The following is a 12524-nucleotide window of genomic DNA, read 5'->3' as shown; positions in this document are numbered from 1 at the left end:
GGGGCCGCGGGGAGGGCGCGGCTGCGGGCAGAGGTCTGGCCGTGTTCTTGGGCCTTGTCCTCGGGGGCGGGTGTGGGTGATGGGTCTGTGCGTGCCCATCTTTCTCCTGGAAGGTGCGGGTGACCAGAGCACATGGAATTCTGTTAGACTCACAGGCGCCTGGCCCCTGGGCTGAACCTGCCCCCAGAGGGCCCCTGGGGCTGGACACAGTGGGTGCAGACATAGTGGACCTCCGCGCCGTTGGGTCCTGGGGGGCCTTGGGGTGCAGCAGCGTGTCAGGCGCTCCCACTGTCTCTGTTGGGCCACTTGCGAGTACCCCGGCTGCCCAGATTTAAAGCACAGTTTGCTTGGCATTATCCGTGTAAACCGCTGCCAGAACCAAGGTCACGGGCACCCTGTCACGCCCAGATGGCCTTGTCATTCTTTCCTGAACCGCGTCCCCTCTGACGTGCTGTCCCGTGGACGAGTTTGTCGTTCTTGGACTTGTCCGTCAGTGCACACTTCTGGGCAGGGGAGCCCCGAGCACAGGAGCCCAGGGGCGGCTGGTCTGGGAGCAGATGGAGGAAGGAGGCGCAGGACACGCCGTCCTGTGAGGCGGGAAGCGGCCACGTGAGCAGACTGCCATCCCAGGGCACGAGGGCCAGACGAGGGTGGTGGCTGTGAGGCAGTGCCCACCTGGGCCGGCCTGGGGTCGGGGAGGGTGCACAGGGAGGCCTGGCAGGTGCCCCCCGAGGGGATCAGCCGGGGCCCTGGCCACCCACAGGCCGCACAGCGGGAGGGGTGGGGATGGGCCCTGATTGCCCCGCTGTGGGGGGAAACCGAGGCCCGGGGGGGCTGCTCCCGCCCACACTTGGGGCAGAGCCGCCGGCCTGAGCAGGCTGTGTGCATGTGTGTGTGGGTGTGTGCGTATGCATGTGTGTGCGTGTGTGCGCATGTGTGCATGTGCATGTGGGCGTGTGTGTGCGTGTGCGTGTGTGTGTGCGCGTGTGTGCGTGTGTGTAAATGTTCGCGGTTTTTTCTTAGTCTAACTTATCTGGACATTTAGTGTGAAGTTTCCGGAGAGAAGCAACGCGTCTTTATTTTTCTTTGACTCATCATCGTCTCCGCTAGCCCCCCACGCCCCCAAACAGGAGTGAGCTTGGCAGAGCCGCCGGCCTGAGCAGGCTGTGTGCATGTGTGTGTGCGTGTGTGTGTGTGCATGTGTGCGTGTGCGTGTGTGTGTGGACTTGGACGCCTGTGGCTGCGCGGATGCGGGCACCGGTGCACAGTGAGACCATGTCCACCCCCGGCCGCCGTCCTCCGTCTCCGCCCCTCTCCCGGGAGGGGACACTCGCAGACTGAGGTGCCGTCCCCTGCACGTCCGCCATCGGGAGCGGGCGAGGTCCGTTCTGGGGCAGCTCCATGTTGAGGCTGATCACTCCTGGGGAGCCGTGGCTGGGGACAGGTTGGGGACAGGCTTCCGCCTGTGTGACGGAGGCCACTGGTGTAGACGCCCGGTCTGACTGCCGGGTTCCCCGCAGGAAGCCCGCCACGGGGGCTGAGAAGTCGAACCCTTCCAAGCGGCACCGAGACCGGCTCAACGCCGAGCTGGACCACCTGGCCAGCCTGCTGCCCTTCCCGGCCGATGTGGTCTCCAAGCTGGACAAGCTCTCGGTGCTGCGTCTCAGCGTCAGCTACCTCCGCGTGAAGAGCTTCTTCCAAGGTAGGCCTCGCCCCGCCCAGCCCGGCCGGCCCGCTCTGTGCTCTGTGGGACCGGCTGGCCGTGCCGCTTGTCCTGGGGAACTTTAGAGAGGGGTCACTGAGGCTGATGAAGCAGAGCAGCCCGGGGGAAGGGTCAGGGGCTGGGTGTCCCCCTGTTGGCCTGGCTCATGGCTGAGGCCCTGGGGACCAGGCGGGTCCCCTTCGTGGGGGGCAGGAGCGGGCTGAGCTCAGCTGCTGTCCGCCGGTGTAAGCACCGGGCGCTCATTCCGTGTTGTGGCTTTGCCTGTCCCGGGGCTGCTGTGTGCCGGCCCCTGTCGGCCCGGGGTCCCTGGCGTGTCAACCCCTCAGAGTGGCTCCGGTGCTGCCCCACATCTGAGCTCCAGGCCTGGCCTCATTCTCCATGTGAAGAAAGAAACTTGTTCGTCACCACCCTTCAAAGCCCGTGACTGCCGCTGTCACCCCTGCATTAAGTCTGAACTTCTTACAAAATCACGAACTCAGGGCATGTCTTGAGAAGCAGGCCAGGTGCGCGTCTCAAGTAGATAGGTGTGGACACCAGGGGGGGGTGGAGGCTGCGCAGACGCCCCCGTCGGCCCGGGTAGGCGGCTCACGCGCTGAACAGACGCCTCGGGCTGCAGTGAGGCGGGCGGGGCGTGGGGGCCAGGACCTCCCACGAAGTGACTGACCCCCTGTCGCTGGCTCCCGGGAGAGGGAGGAAGGTTTTCCTGAGGACTCAGCCCGCTGCCTTCACCCCACCTTCCCGTGGCCAGTCAGGGACCTGCAGGCAGCCCTGCCCCCCACGCACTCCAGCCAGGTGCTGTCGCCGACCCCCCCAAGGCTACCCCAGGCCTGCGTTGCCTCTCATGAGCGGCGACCCCAGTTGCTCGGACAGCCCCGCTCCACGTGTAGACTCCGCATGGTGTGGTCTCGGCCGCCTCCCAGTCCCTCTGAAGCCCATCCACCTGCGTCTGCGCTCTGCTCTGGGCCACGGACCCCTCGTTGGCAGTGCAGGGCTGGTCTGGAGCCATGCCCAGATGTCCCCTTACGGAGAGGCCATTCTGCCCCAAGCTGTGTGGCTGTGGGGCGTGCTGAGCTGGACTCAGGTCCTGTGGGCAGACAGCCGAGGCGTCGGCAGTGCCCAAGGCTGCTCTGGGGCGCCTCCCCAGGCCACCTGCTTGTGTCCACCCCACACACGTGCCTGTGGGCACCTTAGGACAAGGACAGTGCGCTGAGATTTTGCAGCCCAGGCCTGGAGAGTACCCAGCACCCAGCCCAGATCAGTCCTCCCCAGAAAACCTCTAAACCTTTGGGTTAAGAGGCTGCCACCTAGGCCCCCGGGGCTAGAGGCACAAGCTCATGAAACACTTCCGGAAGAGCAGGTCTGGAGGGCGGCAGAGGACAGGGTGCCACGTGGGGATTCAGTGGGGGCCGCCAGGCCACTAGGCTGGAGGGCTTCCTGGAGGAGGCGAGGGGCCAGGGGCCTGCAGGCTGCACCGAGGCGTCCTGCGTCTCAGGTGGGGCCCTCTCCAGGGGCAGAGGGATTTCCTGTTCCTCCCCTGCTGCGCTGGGCGTCACCGGCCCCGGGGTGCCGGGCCTGCCGCCCACCTGCCCCTGCAAGGACCTTCGCAGGACCCTCGCCCGGCCTCCCGCCTATGAGCAGCTCTGGGTCCCTTGGGGGCCAGCTGTGTGCAGACCCCCGGCCCAGCCTCTGTCGTCCGGGTCTTCCCAGTTTTCGTGCCGGCTGCACTCAGAGCTGTGTACCAGTTCTGTCGGACTCTCCTGGCCAGTGTCCAGTGTCTGGCTCGGGTCCCTTCTGTCCCTGGAAGTGCCATGCCCCCTTAGACTTCGGGGTATGGGCATGCTGGGGCCTCAGGTGTCTGATGGGCCCAGAGGACTTGCCCACCTGCAGAGGCTCGATGTCTTGTTGTGTGGTGGGGTGACAGGCTTCTGTGTTCCCAGCGGAAGCTGAAAGCGACGTCCCCCCAAGTGGCTCTGAATTACAAGTGCAGAGCCACCTGGCCAGTGGAGCCTCCGAGGTGGGAGGGCGTGTTGTTCTAGGTCCCCTCTAGGCTCGGCACTGGCTGCCAGGCCCGGGGGCTGTGAGGAGACCAGGCCAGCTGGCCTTCCGACTCGGGCTGGGGCCCCACGTCCCTCGGGGAGAGGTTTGTCATCAGCATGTGTGACAACTCACGGGAGGCCTGCTGGCCGCCACGTACCTCGACAGCCCTCGCGGGGGGTGCGTGGGCCTCCGTATCCCCCGGTCCCCGCAGTGGGGCCACCTCGCCTGGGGGCACTTAGTGTCACTCTCAGTCCCAGGGGTGTTGGGGGCAGTTCAGTGGGGCGACCCGGGGTGTCGTCACGGTGTGCAGGAGGACCGTGATGTGACGAGTGGCCGACACATGTACGAGGACGGGTGGGCGGGCTCCCCAGCCTGGCCTCTGTGAAGCGCCTCTTCATTATGGAGGAGCGACGGGGCTGTGTGGACGGCTCGGGCCAGGTGCTGGGCCACCGGAGGCCGGTCACCACGCTCCTCCCTCTGACACGCCCACGCAGACCGGGCTTCCGGGCCGGCAGATTGGGAGGGGACTGGTACTTCCTCTCTGGCCCAGTCTAGCTGTGCCCAGCCAGCCGGGGTTGGAGGTCTCGGAAAGACTCCAGTTCTGCTGGACGGGCAGGTCCAGGAGTCAGGCGTCACCGGGTGCCTCACCCTTAACCAGAAGCCCGGTGACGACCTGTCTGGTGACGCCCCGTCTCCCCCTGACCCCACGGCCCCAGTGCTGCAGGGGATGTCCTGGCGCCTGCCTGCGCCTTCGAGGCTGAGTCACGCCTCGCTGCAGGTCGGTGGCCTGCACAGCGGGGGCGTAGTGACTGTCACCGTTGAGTCAAGTGCCGTAACAAACCCGATTTGTCCATCACGCCTTTTCTATCAAGGATTCTGAAGTTGTACACTTTAGAGGAAATTCGAAATGCTTCCTGAATTCATTTCCACTGTGCAGTTAGAAAAAGTCCGACTACAAACACTGGATCTCGCCCTGTGCTTTCTGACTCAGGACTGGATGAGCTACTTGCACTGAAGCTTGCGTAAAACGTCTCCTCTGGGAAGGACGTGAACTGGGAAGTTTCAGCCTCAACGGCCTGAAATTTCCTGTTGTCGTTGACTATGGTGTTGACTTTTGTGAAGGCTCAAGAGAAAGGGGCAGCCCGGGGCCTCGCTGGCCCCTCCAGGCAGCTCGATGTCACCAGTCGCAGGCCCCAGGCAGGCCGAGCGGCTTGGGGACCGGGAGGGCTGGGCTGGCACCATGGCTGGGCCAGGACCCGGGCTGGTGGTGCTGTCACGGCTTCCTGAAAGCTCATACCTGCGGTCCGTGTGATGGGAGCGGACTGGCAGGCTGTCCTCTCCGCTGTCACGTGCACTTCTTTCCGTGGCCCCAGGTGTCCGAGGGTGAAGCCTCCGCTCACACCTGCAGGCACCGTCTGGGAGAGTTGTGACATGGGCCCTGCCTGCCACCCAGGAAACCTGCTCCTCCGGCCCAGGTTGGACGCGGTGCTTCGCACACTCAGCTCAGCTTCCCGGTAGGAGCTCCTGGCGCAGCCTCTGCCTTGCCCCGTGGGTTTCCTGGGCACCCCAGGCTTCGGTGTCCCCGCCAGCCCCAGGAGCACGTGGCCCTGGCAGCGGTCTTCGTGATGCCCCTCGCTGGCACGAGGGGACGGGAGGAAGCGCCACACCCTCTGCTGGTGCAGGTGGGGTGTGGGACTCACAGCACGGCCCACCCAGCCTGGGGCATGTCACCTCTGACGCCTCCGTGGCAGCCCAGTCAGGTCCCCTGGGGGACTGGGTCTCACTGTGGGACTTGGACGTAGTTGGCACCTGCCGTCCTGCGGCCTCGGCCAGAATTCCGACCCAAGGAGCCCACACTGAGCACCTGTCACCTCACAGGTGCACTGGAGAGCTGTCGGCCCCACCTCCACATGCGCGGTGTGGCAGAGTCTCCAGCGGACCAGTGACAGCCAGGCCTCCTGCGGGGAGGAGCCAGAACAAGAAAGATAGGGTATCTGAGCCCTTTAAGAGGCGCTGTGAGCCAGCAGGAACGGGGAACACCCGGAGACCAAAACCCAGGTGAAGCTGAGAGCCGAAGAGCCGTGCGAAAGGAGCTTTCAAAGAGGGTGCTCCGTGCAGCAGGATGGAAGGTCTGAGATGCAGGAAGGCTGCTTGTTCGAGGAGGTGGGAAGGCGGGGAGCCAGGCAGGCGGGGAGCCAGGCAGGCGGGGAGCCAGGCAGGCGGGGAGCCAGGCAGGCGGCACCCACTGTGCTGGGCAGAGGCGCGGTCGGTCCCTAGCCACTCAGCACGTTAACTTGCGGCGGGAGATTCGTGTTGGAGTCCGCGGTTCTTGTATTAATGACCTTTGGAGGGTCATTGGCTAATTTCTAATAAAATTTGTAGGGTAATCATTAAGACAGAAAAAGTGGGGTTTAACTTTCAAACTAGTGGAGAGAAAATGGGTGGGGACGATGTATCGATTAGAGGAAAAGAGAGAAGACAGGAGAAAAAGGGAGCGTGAAAAGCGGGGGGAAGTGGGGAGCACAGAATTCCAGCCCTGCCACCGACAGGGAGCAAGACGGGCCTGCGCGCCGGGGCCATCGCCGGGTCCCCCAGCGGCTCGCAAAGGCGCAGCACGGCTGGCAGCGCAAGCTGGGGAAATACTGACCGGAAGAACCGACGAAACCGTTCACGTTGTGAAGTCGATTTGGGAGTAAAAAAAAAGTACCGCAGACCGTGGGAGAGTGTGACCCTGCGCGGCGCTCAGCGAATTCGTTTCGTCACGCGGAGGAAGTAACTGTAGATTTGTGCGCTTCTCATGATGTGATCTCGAAAACATAAAAAACAGAACAATGAGGAAAAATACATGAGTTCATCAGAGAGAAAGATTTAAAATAGTTCTGTCAGCATTAACAGATCAAATAAAAATCAATAGAGATTATAGAATAACAGCACAAAAAAGGGCTCATCGAACGGACGTACATAAAACATTCTAGTCTGAAACTATAGAATTTACATCTTTTTAACCCCATATGAAACTTCCAAATGTACCAAAAACATATTAGTCAATAAAGCGAGTGTCAACAAATTTCACAGGACAAAATCATGAAGAATGCATGGTGAGACCTCAGTGCAATTAAGCTGGAAATCAATCATGAAAAAAAATGACTCGAAAAACATTTATTTGGAAGTAAACACGCGTGTAGATAATGCATAGATCAAAGAAGAAGACAGGATGGAATTTAGAAGACATTTACAAATCAAAATGTGTGGGACGCAGCTAACACAATGCTTAGAAATAAAAACCTTCTGTTTATATACAAACGAAAAAGGCTCAAGGTGACCTTAAGCGCTGAGTTTGGTGGTTTGGATAAAGAAAACCCCAGTAAACGAAAGGAGAGTCATAGCAAATGATAATGGAGAAGACCCTGGAGAAATGGAAAAGAAACAGAATAAGGTGGTTTAAAATGATGACGTTCACAAAGGTCTGGGGTTACTGGCCCAGGAGAAAAGAGAAGGCGCCAGGAACGTCAAAGGGGCAGTTCAAAGATGATTTCAGGCCACGAGGAACAAATTCAGGCCAATAAACTTGAAAACATAGATGAGTAAATTCCTAGAAATACAGCTCGTTAAAATCGACTCAGAAGAAACAGAAGCTGACGGCCACATGCCCGTGAAGACACTGACGTGACCTCGCCCATGGGTGCAGGACACGCGGGGTCACGAAGCGAGGGGCCCGAGCTCAACGAGACACGCGCCACCCGCAAGCGGGTGACTCGGACTCGGGGGCCCTGCCGCGCTGTCCTGAGTGTCACAGTCGGCCAGTAATGCAGTCAAGTGGCCCCTGTGCCACGCGCAGGATACACGGCGTCCCCTCCGCGATGTTCCCCCGAAGATGAGCAACCTTGGTGTCACGACGAGGAAGCAGGGTGAGCCCGGCCGGGGGCGTCTGCAGAGCAACTCGCTGCTGCCTTCAGAGTCAGGACACGGCGTTGGGGGGGACAAGGGACACTCTGGCGGACGGGAGCAGTGGCGGGACAGTGGGGCCAGGCCCCGGGCCGGCGGGTCCAGGGAGCGGGCCGGCAGGGCGGCAGGGCCTGTGGCGAGTCGCCGTGGACTCTCGGGGGCTCTGGGCATTTCTGGGCACAGTCCTTCTCTCACGCCACTTCGGCCACCCCTTTTCACAGACGTGGTCTGAGCAGCGGTGGGGGGTGAGGCAGGAGCTGGCGGCGGTGGCCGTGGGCACTGGGGGTGGCCTTGGCCCGATGGGGTGCCGTGGGGTGCGAGGGAGTCCGCCTGCCTCAGCCCTAGGCTCCTCCACCCTTCGTCAGCTCACCCGGCGGAGGTGAATTATGCGTGACCCATGAGCCTGTCACGTGCAGTGGCATGTGACGGATGTGTGAGGGCACCGAGGGCAGTGACGATGGACAGGCCGCCGCCTTCAGGTGGAGTCGTGCGGTCTGAGAGTCTGTGGTCAGCCACTTTGCCGTGGACTCTGCGTGCAGGAACCAGATGCCATCTGGCAGCCAAGCAGCACACTGAGGCCCAGGATGCTGGGGTCGGGGCCGGCCTGGGGCTGTGGTCAGCGGGAACTGCTGCCGAGGACACGGGGCCCGTCCCTGCGAGGCGCCGGCCTGCCCGGACTCAGCACGGGGTCCTGGCTGAGTGGCTCCCGCCCGCCCACCTTCATGCCGGAACCCCCAGGTGTCCGTGCAACGACACACATTTGATTTCGGCGGCAGCAGCAACGCCTTCTGGGGCGGGGTGGCCGTGGCTTGCGAGACGTTCCCTGGGCCCTCAGCTTGGCCCCGGTCAACTTTCCTCCCGACAGGTGAAACGTGACGACGGCGCCACATCCTGGGCTCGGCCCGGCGTTCGCGCTGGGGCTGCGGGACCTGGCGCAGCCACGATGCTGTTTTTTTCTTCCCTCCCAGGAGCCGATCTTGGCTGCACCTTGCAGCGTGACCTGGGGATTGCGGGAGGGTGTGTCTCTGCCGGGACCTGAGGCCCGAGCTCCCGCAGACGAGAGCGGCCACTGCCTCCCCCCGGCACTGGCCCCAAGGGGACGCACGTCCGAGGCTCCTTCCGAGCGCGTCACAGTGCGCGCTGTCTGCAGCTCGCCTGCTGCATTTTAGAAAATACAGAAATTGTTTCTGTTAAAACCAACTCGATGCCGCGTCTCAGGTCGGCCCTCACTCTCCAAGTGCGTGGGGCCAGCTCGTCCCCTCCTGAGGCGCCTCCTTGCCCGACAGAGCTCCAGCCCTTTCCACCCCTTCTTCCCGCGGCCCTGGCAGGCGGGAGGGCGGACAGCACGGGCGGGCACACCCGCGCCAGCTCCCAAGTCCCACCCGGGCCTCCGCCTGCCAGGTGCCTCTCGCTCTGTCGTGCGTGTCGGCCCCTGCGGGGAAGCTGTTGAAGGGGACTGTCCCTCACTGCCACCGTCTTCGCTCCACACGCAGCGCTCACACGCACACGCAGCGCTCACGCACACGCACACGCAGCGCTCACACGCACACGCACACGCAGCGCTCACACGCACACGCACACACACATGCAGCGTTCACACGCACACGCAGCACTCACACGCCCCAGCTTGTTACTCTTCCTCTGGCCACCCCGCCCGCCTGGCTCCCTACCTGTCGGGCCCAGCACTGGCTGGGAGCCATGGAGTCAGGAGAGCGCCAGGTGTGCCGGGTGTGCTGTGCACGTGTGTGTGCCGGGCGTGCTGCGTGCCGGGCGTGCTGTGCACATGTGTGTGCCGGGCGAGCTGGGTGTGCTCCACAGTCACAGACAGGCTGCCTGGGGACAGTGGGGCTGGCAGACAGAGCCAGGGAGGGGAAGCCTCAGGCGGCCCCCTGCGCTGCACTGCACCCTGCCCCTTGTCACCTCCTGCTGGCCAGGATACCCAGGCGAAGTGGGCGTGGATGAGGGGGAGCCACCACTGCCCCCCAGGAACGCCCCTGAGCCGCCCATCTGGGGTGGGCTGTGCAGGCCGCAGGCACAGGTCTGTGGACGACGCCCCTCAGTCAAGGCGGGGAGTGTTGACCCCACAGCTGGGCAGAGGGAGCTGGAGGGCAGAGCCCCTGTGCCTTTGGGGCGGTGCCAGGCCGCCTCCCTGGGACGGGCAGCACATGCTCACTCTGTGGGTGCAGGAGGAGGTGCCTGCAACACCCCGCTCCCCGCAGACCCCTGGAGGCAGCCTGCACCGCCCCGGCTCCCGGTCGCCTAGTGCCCGTGTTCCGGGGAGGGCTGGGGCTCTCCGGGACCGCATCATTGCGCCCCGCCCCCCCACTGCGCCCACCTGCCGGCCTGGCCGCTCGGTGAGGCCGAGGCGTGTGTCCTCACTTCCCTGCAGATGCACACACAGCACGCCCCGGAGCCACCCCGCTCCTCCACACCCGCCGGACACACATCTTCCTTCACGCGGGTCGAGTTCAAGGCTGTCTCTGCACGTGCCTGTCACCCGCCAGGGTGCTCCCAAGAATTCTGGGAACCCCACCTCTCCGTGCAGAGTGGCAGGTGGCTGGGCACTAAGCACCGCAACCCTGCCAGCTGCTTAGAGCCCACATTCCAGGTGCAGCGAACACTCCCCGTGCCGGAGATAACAGGCCACGAGCTTCCCCTGCCAATGCAGTTTGTGGCCATCAGGAAACACGGACACACGTGCGCGTCCTGCTCACCTTTCAGAGGCAACACGAGGTCACCTTTTAGTTCTGGGAGAGTGAAGGGAGGGGGAGGGGAGCGTTTGAGGACGGAGCTGGCCGTCCCGCAGTGTGATGTCACGGGCGCAGGTGGGTTTTGCAGACGCACCTGGGATGGGGAGCAGCCCTGCACTTCACCCTCTGCCAGGCCTCCAAGCTCGCTGCGTCCCCCCTACCCCTGACCTCTAGGCACGGCCAGGGGGAGCAGAGCACAGCTGTGGTCATACCAGACATCTGGACAGGGACATGTGGCGAGGCAGAGGTGGTCTGGGGCAGGGGACGAGAACTGCTGGACCAGGGCTGCAGGAGAAACACCCAGATGACACCTGCCACGGGCGCCACCCCAGACGTGGAGGTCGGGGCACAGGGCAGAGCCAGAAATCGTGCCCGGGTTTACTAGCACGTGTTCCATTCAACGCAAGGCCTGGTCTGCAGGCGCGGACCATCCGCTCCAGGAGCCGCAGCTGGCCAGAGTCGGGTTTCAGCCCCTGCGGGACCCCTGGCTCCCTCCCTATCACCCTGGGGACACGAGTCCTGCACCCCAACCCCGGACAGCCCCATGAGTCCCACATACAGTGCATCCCCCGTCCTGGACCCCCTGCCCTGGACTCACTTGTCCTAGACCCACTGGTCTTGTTTACCCAAAGAGTTGGCTTCCCCGGAGCTGGAAGCAACATGACTGTCACCTTCTGGGTGTCACGGCACCGCCAGGGGCAGAGATGGGGGAGTCTTCTGGGTCCCCTCCGCCAGGAGCACTAGGCACCTCTCACTGGCCAATCTCAGGCACACGGCCCCGAGCGGCCCCCGGTGGGGGACGGGGCGCAGGGGCGCGGGGCTCACGCAGGGTGGCGCCTTGCCCTGAGGCTCCTCCGTGCCAAGGAAGCGGAGGTCTCCTAGCGAGCAGGAGTGCGCTCAGCCCTGAACCTCGGGGTGCCCCCGCCCTGGGGGGCGCACGCTCCGTGTGTGCGCCGCTGCCACAGGACGGCCGCGGTCTCCGTGGTGTTGCTTCACATTCTCTGCTCAACGTCGCCTTTTTACGGATGCGAGAAATCAGTGAGTGAGAGGGGCTGGTTCCAGTTAGTTCTGCGGCCAGTTGGTGGACCGTGAGGACGTGGTAGTGGGAGCCCCACGTGGCTAGGGACCCAGAGTGGGGGAGGGAGCTGGAGGGACTCGGGGCCACATGAGCCTGGTCCCCTCCATTTCCCGCAGCTCTGCAGTGTGACCCTGAGCTCTGACAGACGGCTGCCCAATGCCGTGGGACGGGGGTCTCGGAGGCCCCTGCCCCTCACCGCCCCTCGGAGGCCAGTCTGGGAGGCCTCAGGGCGGGGCCTGATAGGGGCCCGTCTCCCGGGGCTTGGCCTCCGTTCCGGGGACCGACAGGGCCGGAGGGTGCTCAGGGAGCTCCTTGCACCCAGGCTTGGGGCACCTCTCGGCCCCCGAATGCCACCTCCTTGCCAGGCCGGGCCTTTGAGGGGGCACAGTGACTCCGCCCACATCTTCACCATGTCCCCGAAGGATGTCCGGCTTCTGTTCCCTGCCAGCTTTCCTCCCTGATCCCTTACCCGGTCGACCTGGCGCGGCCTCGGCGGGGGACTGGCTCAGGGGGGCGGGTTCCCTGGCAGGGCCAGGGTGGTCCACAGAGTCCTCCGTCCAGCCTCGCTGCCCCTGCCCATAGCCCACCCCAAGTCAGACCCTTGGGGGACACCCTGAGCCCAGGATGAAGAGCGGCGCTGAGGAAGCCCTGAGGTGGGCGCAGAGCCCGGTGACCCGGAGCCGAGGCTGGGGGCTGCTGGGAAGGGCCTGGGGGGCCTGGGGGGGGTCTGTGCCCGGGACCGAGCCACAGTGTCATCACCCTCATCCGCCAACCTGGAACCCCCATGGGAGCTGGCGCCCTGAACTGGGGGGGCCTGGGACTCGAGGGCTTCGGGCTGCGGGTTTCGGGAAAGCTCCCTGCCTGCTTCAGACACACTCGGTTTCTCGTCTGGCCTGGCCGGGGGTGGGGGCGGGGGCTCTGCTCGCACGCGAGGCCATGGCCGGGGTCCAGCCTGCTGTCACTGCGGCGCGGAGGCCCCATCGCGTGACAG

The 12524-nt window shown here is 64.0% G+C and overlaps 1 protein-coding gene across 1 annotated transcript in view; it reads left to right on the top strand.

Annotated features, from left to right (window-relative positions):
• The window catches only part of AHRR (aryl-hydrocarbon receptor repressor), a 45226-nt gene that overhangs the window by 2423 nt on the left and 30279 nt on the right, over nt 1-12524 (top strand). The window contains 1 exon segment of the mRNA XM_025050510.1: nt 1521-1702. Within this exon segment, the coding sequence (XP_024906278.1) occupies nt 1521-1702 (182 nt within the window).

Source organism: Pteropus alecto, unplaced genomic scaffold (genome assembly GCF_000325575.1).
Source record: "Pteropus alecto unplaced genomic scaffold, ASM32557v1 scaffold137, whole genome shotgun sequence".
NCBI lineage: Eukaryota > Metazoa > Chordata > Mammalia > Chiroptera > Pteropodidae > Pteropus > Pteropus alecto.
The sequence above is the reverse complement of the archived record's forward strand: the minus strand, read 5'-3'. Positions and strand labels throughout refer to the sequence as shown.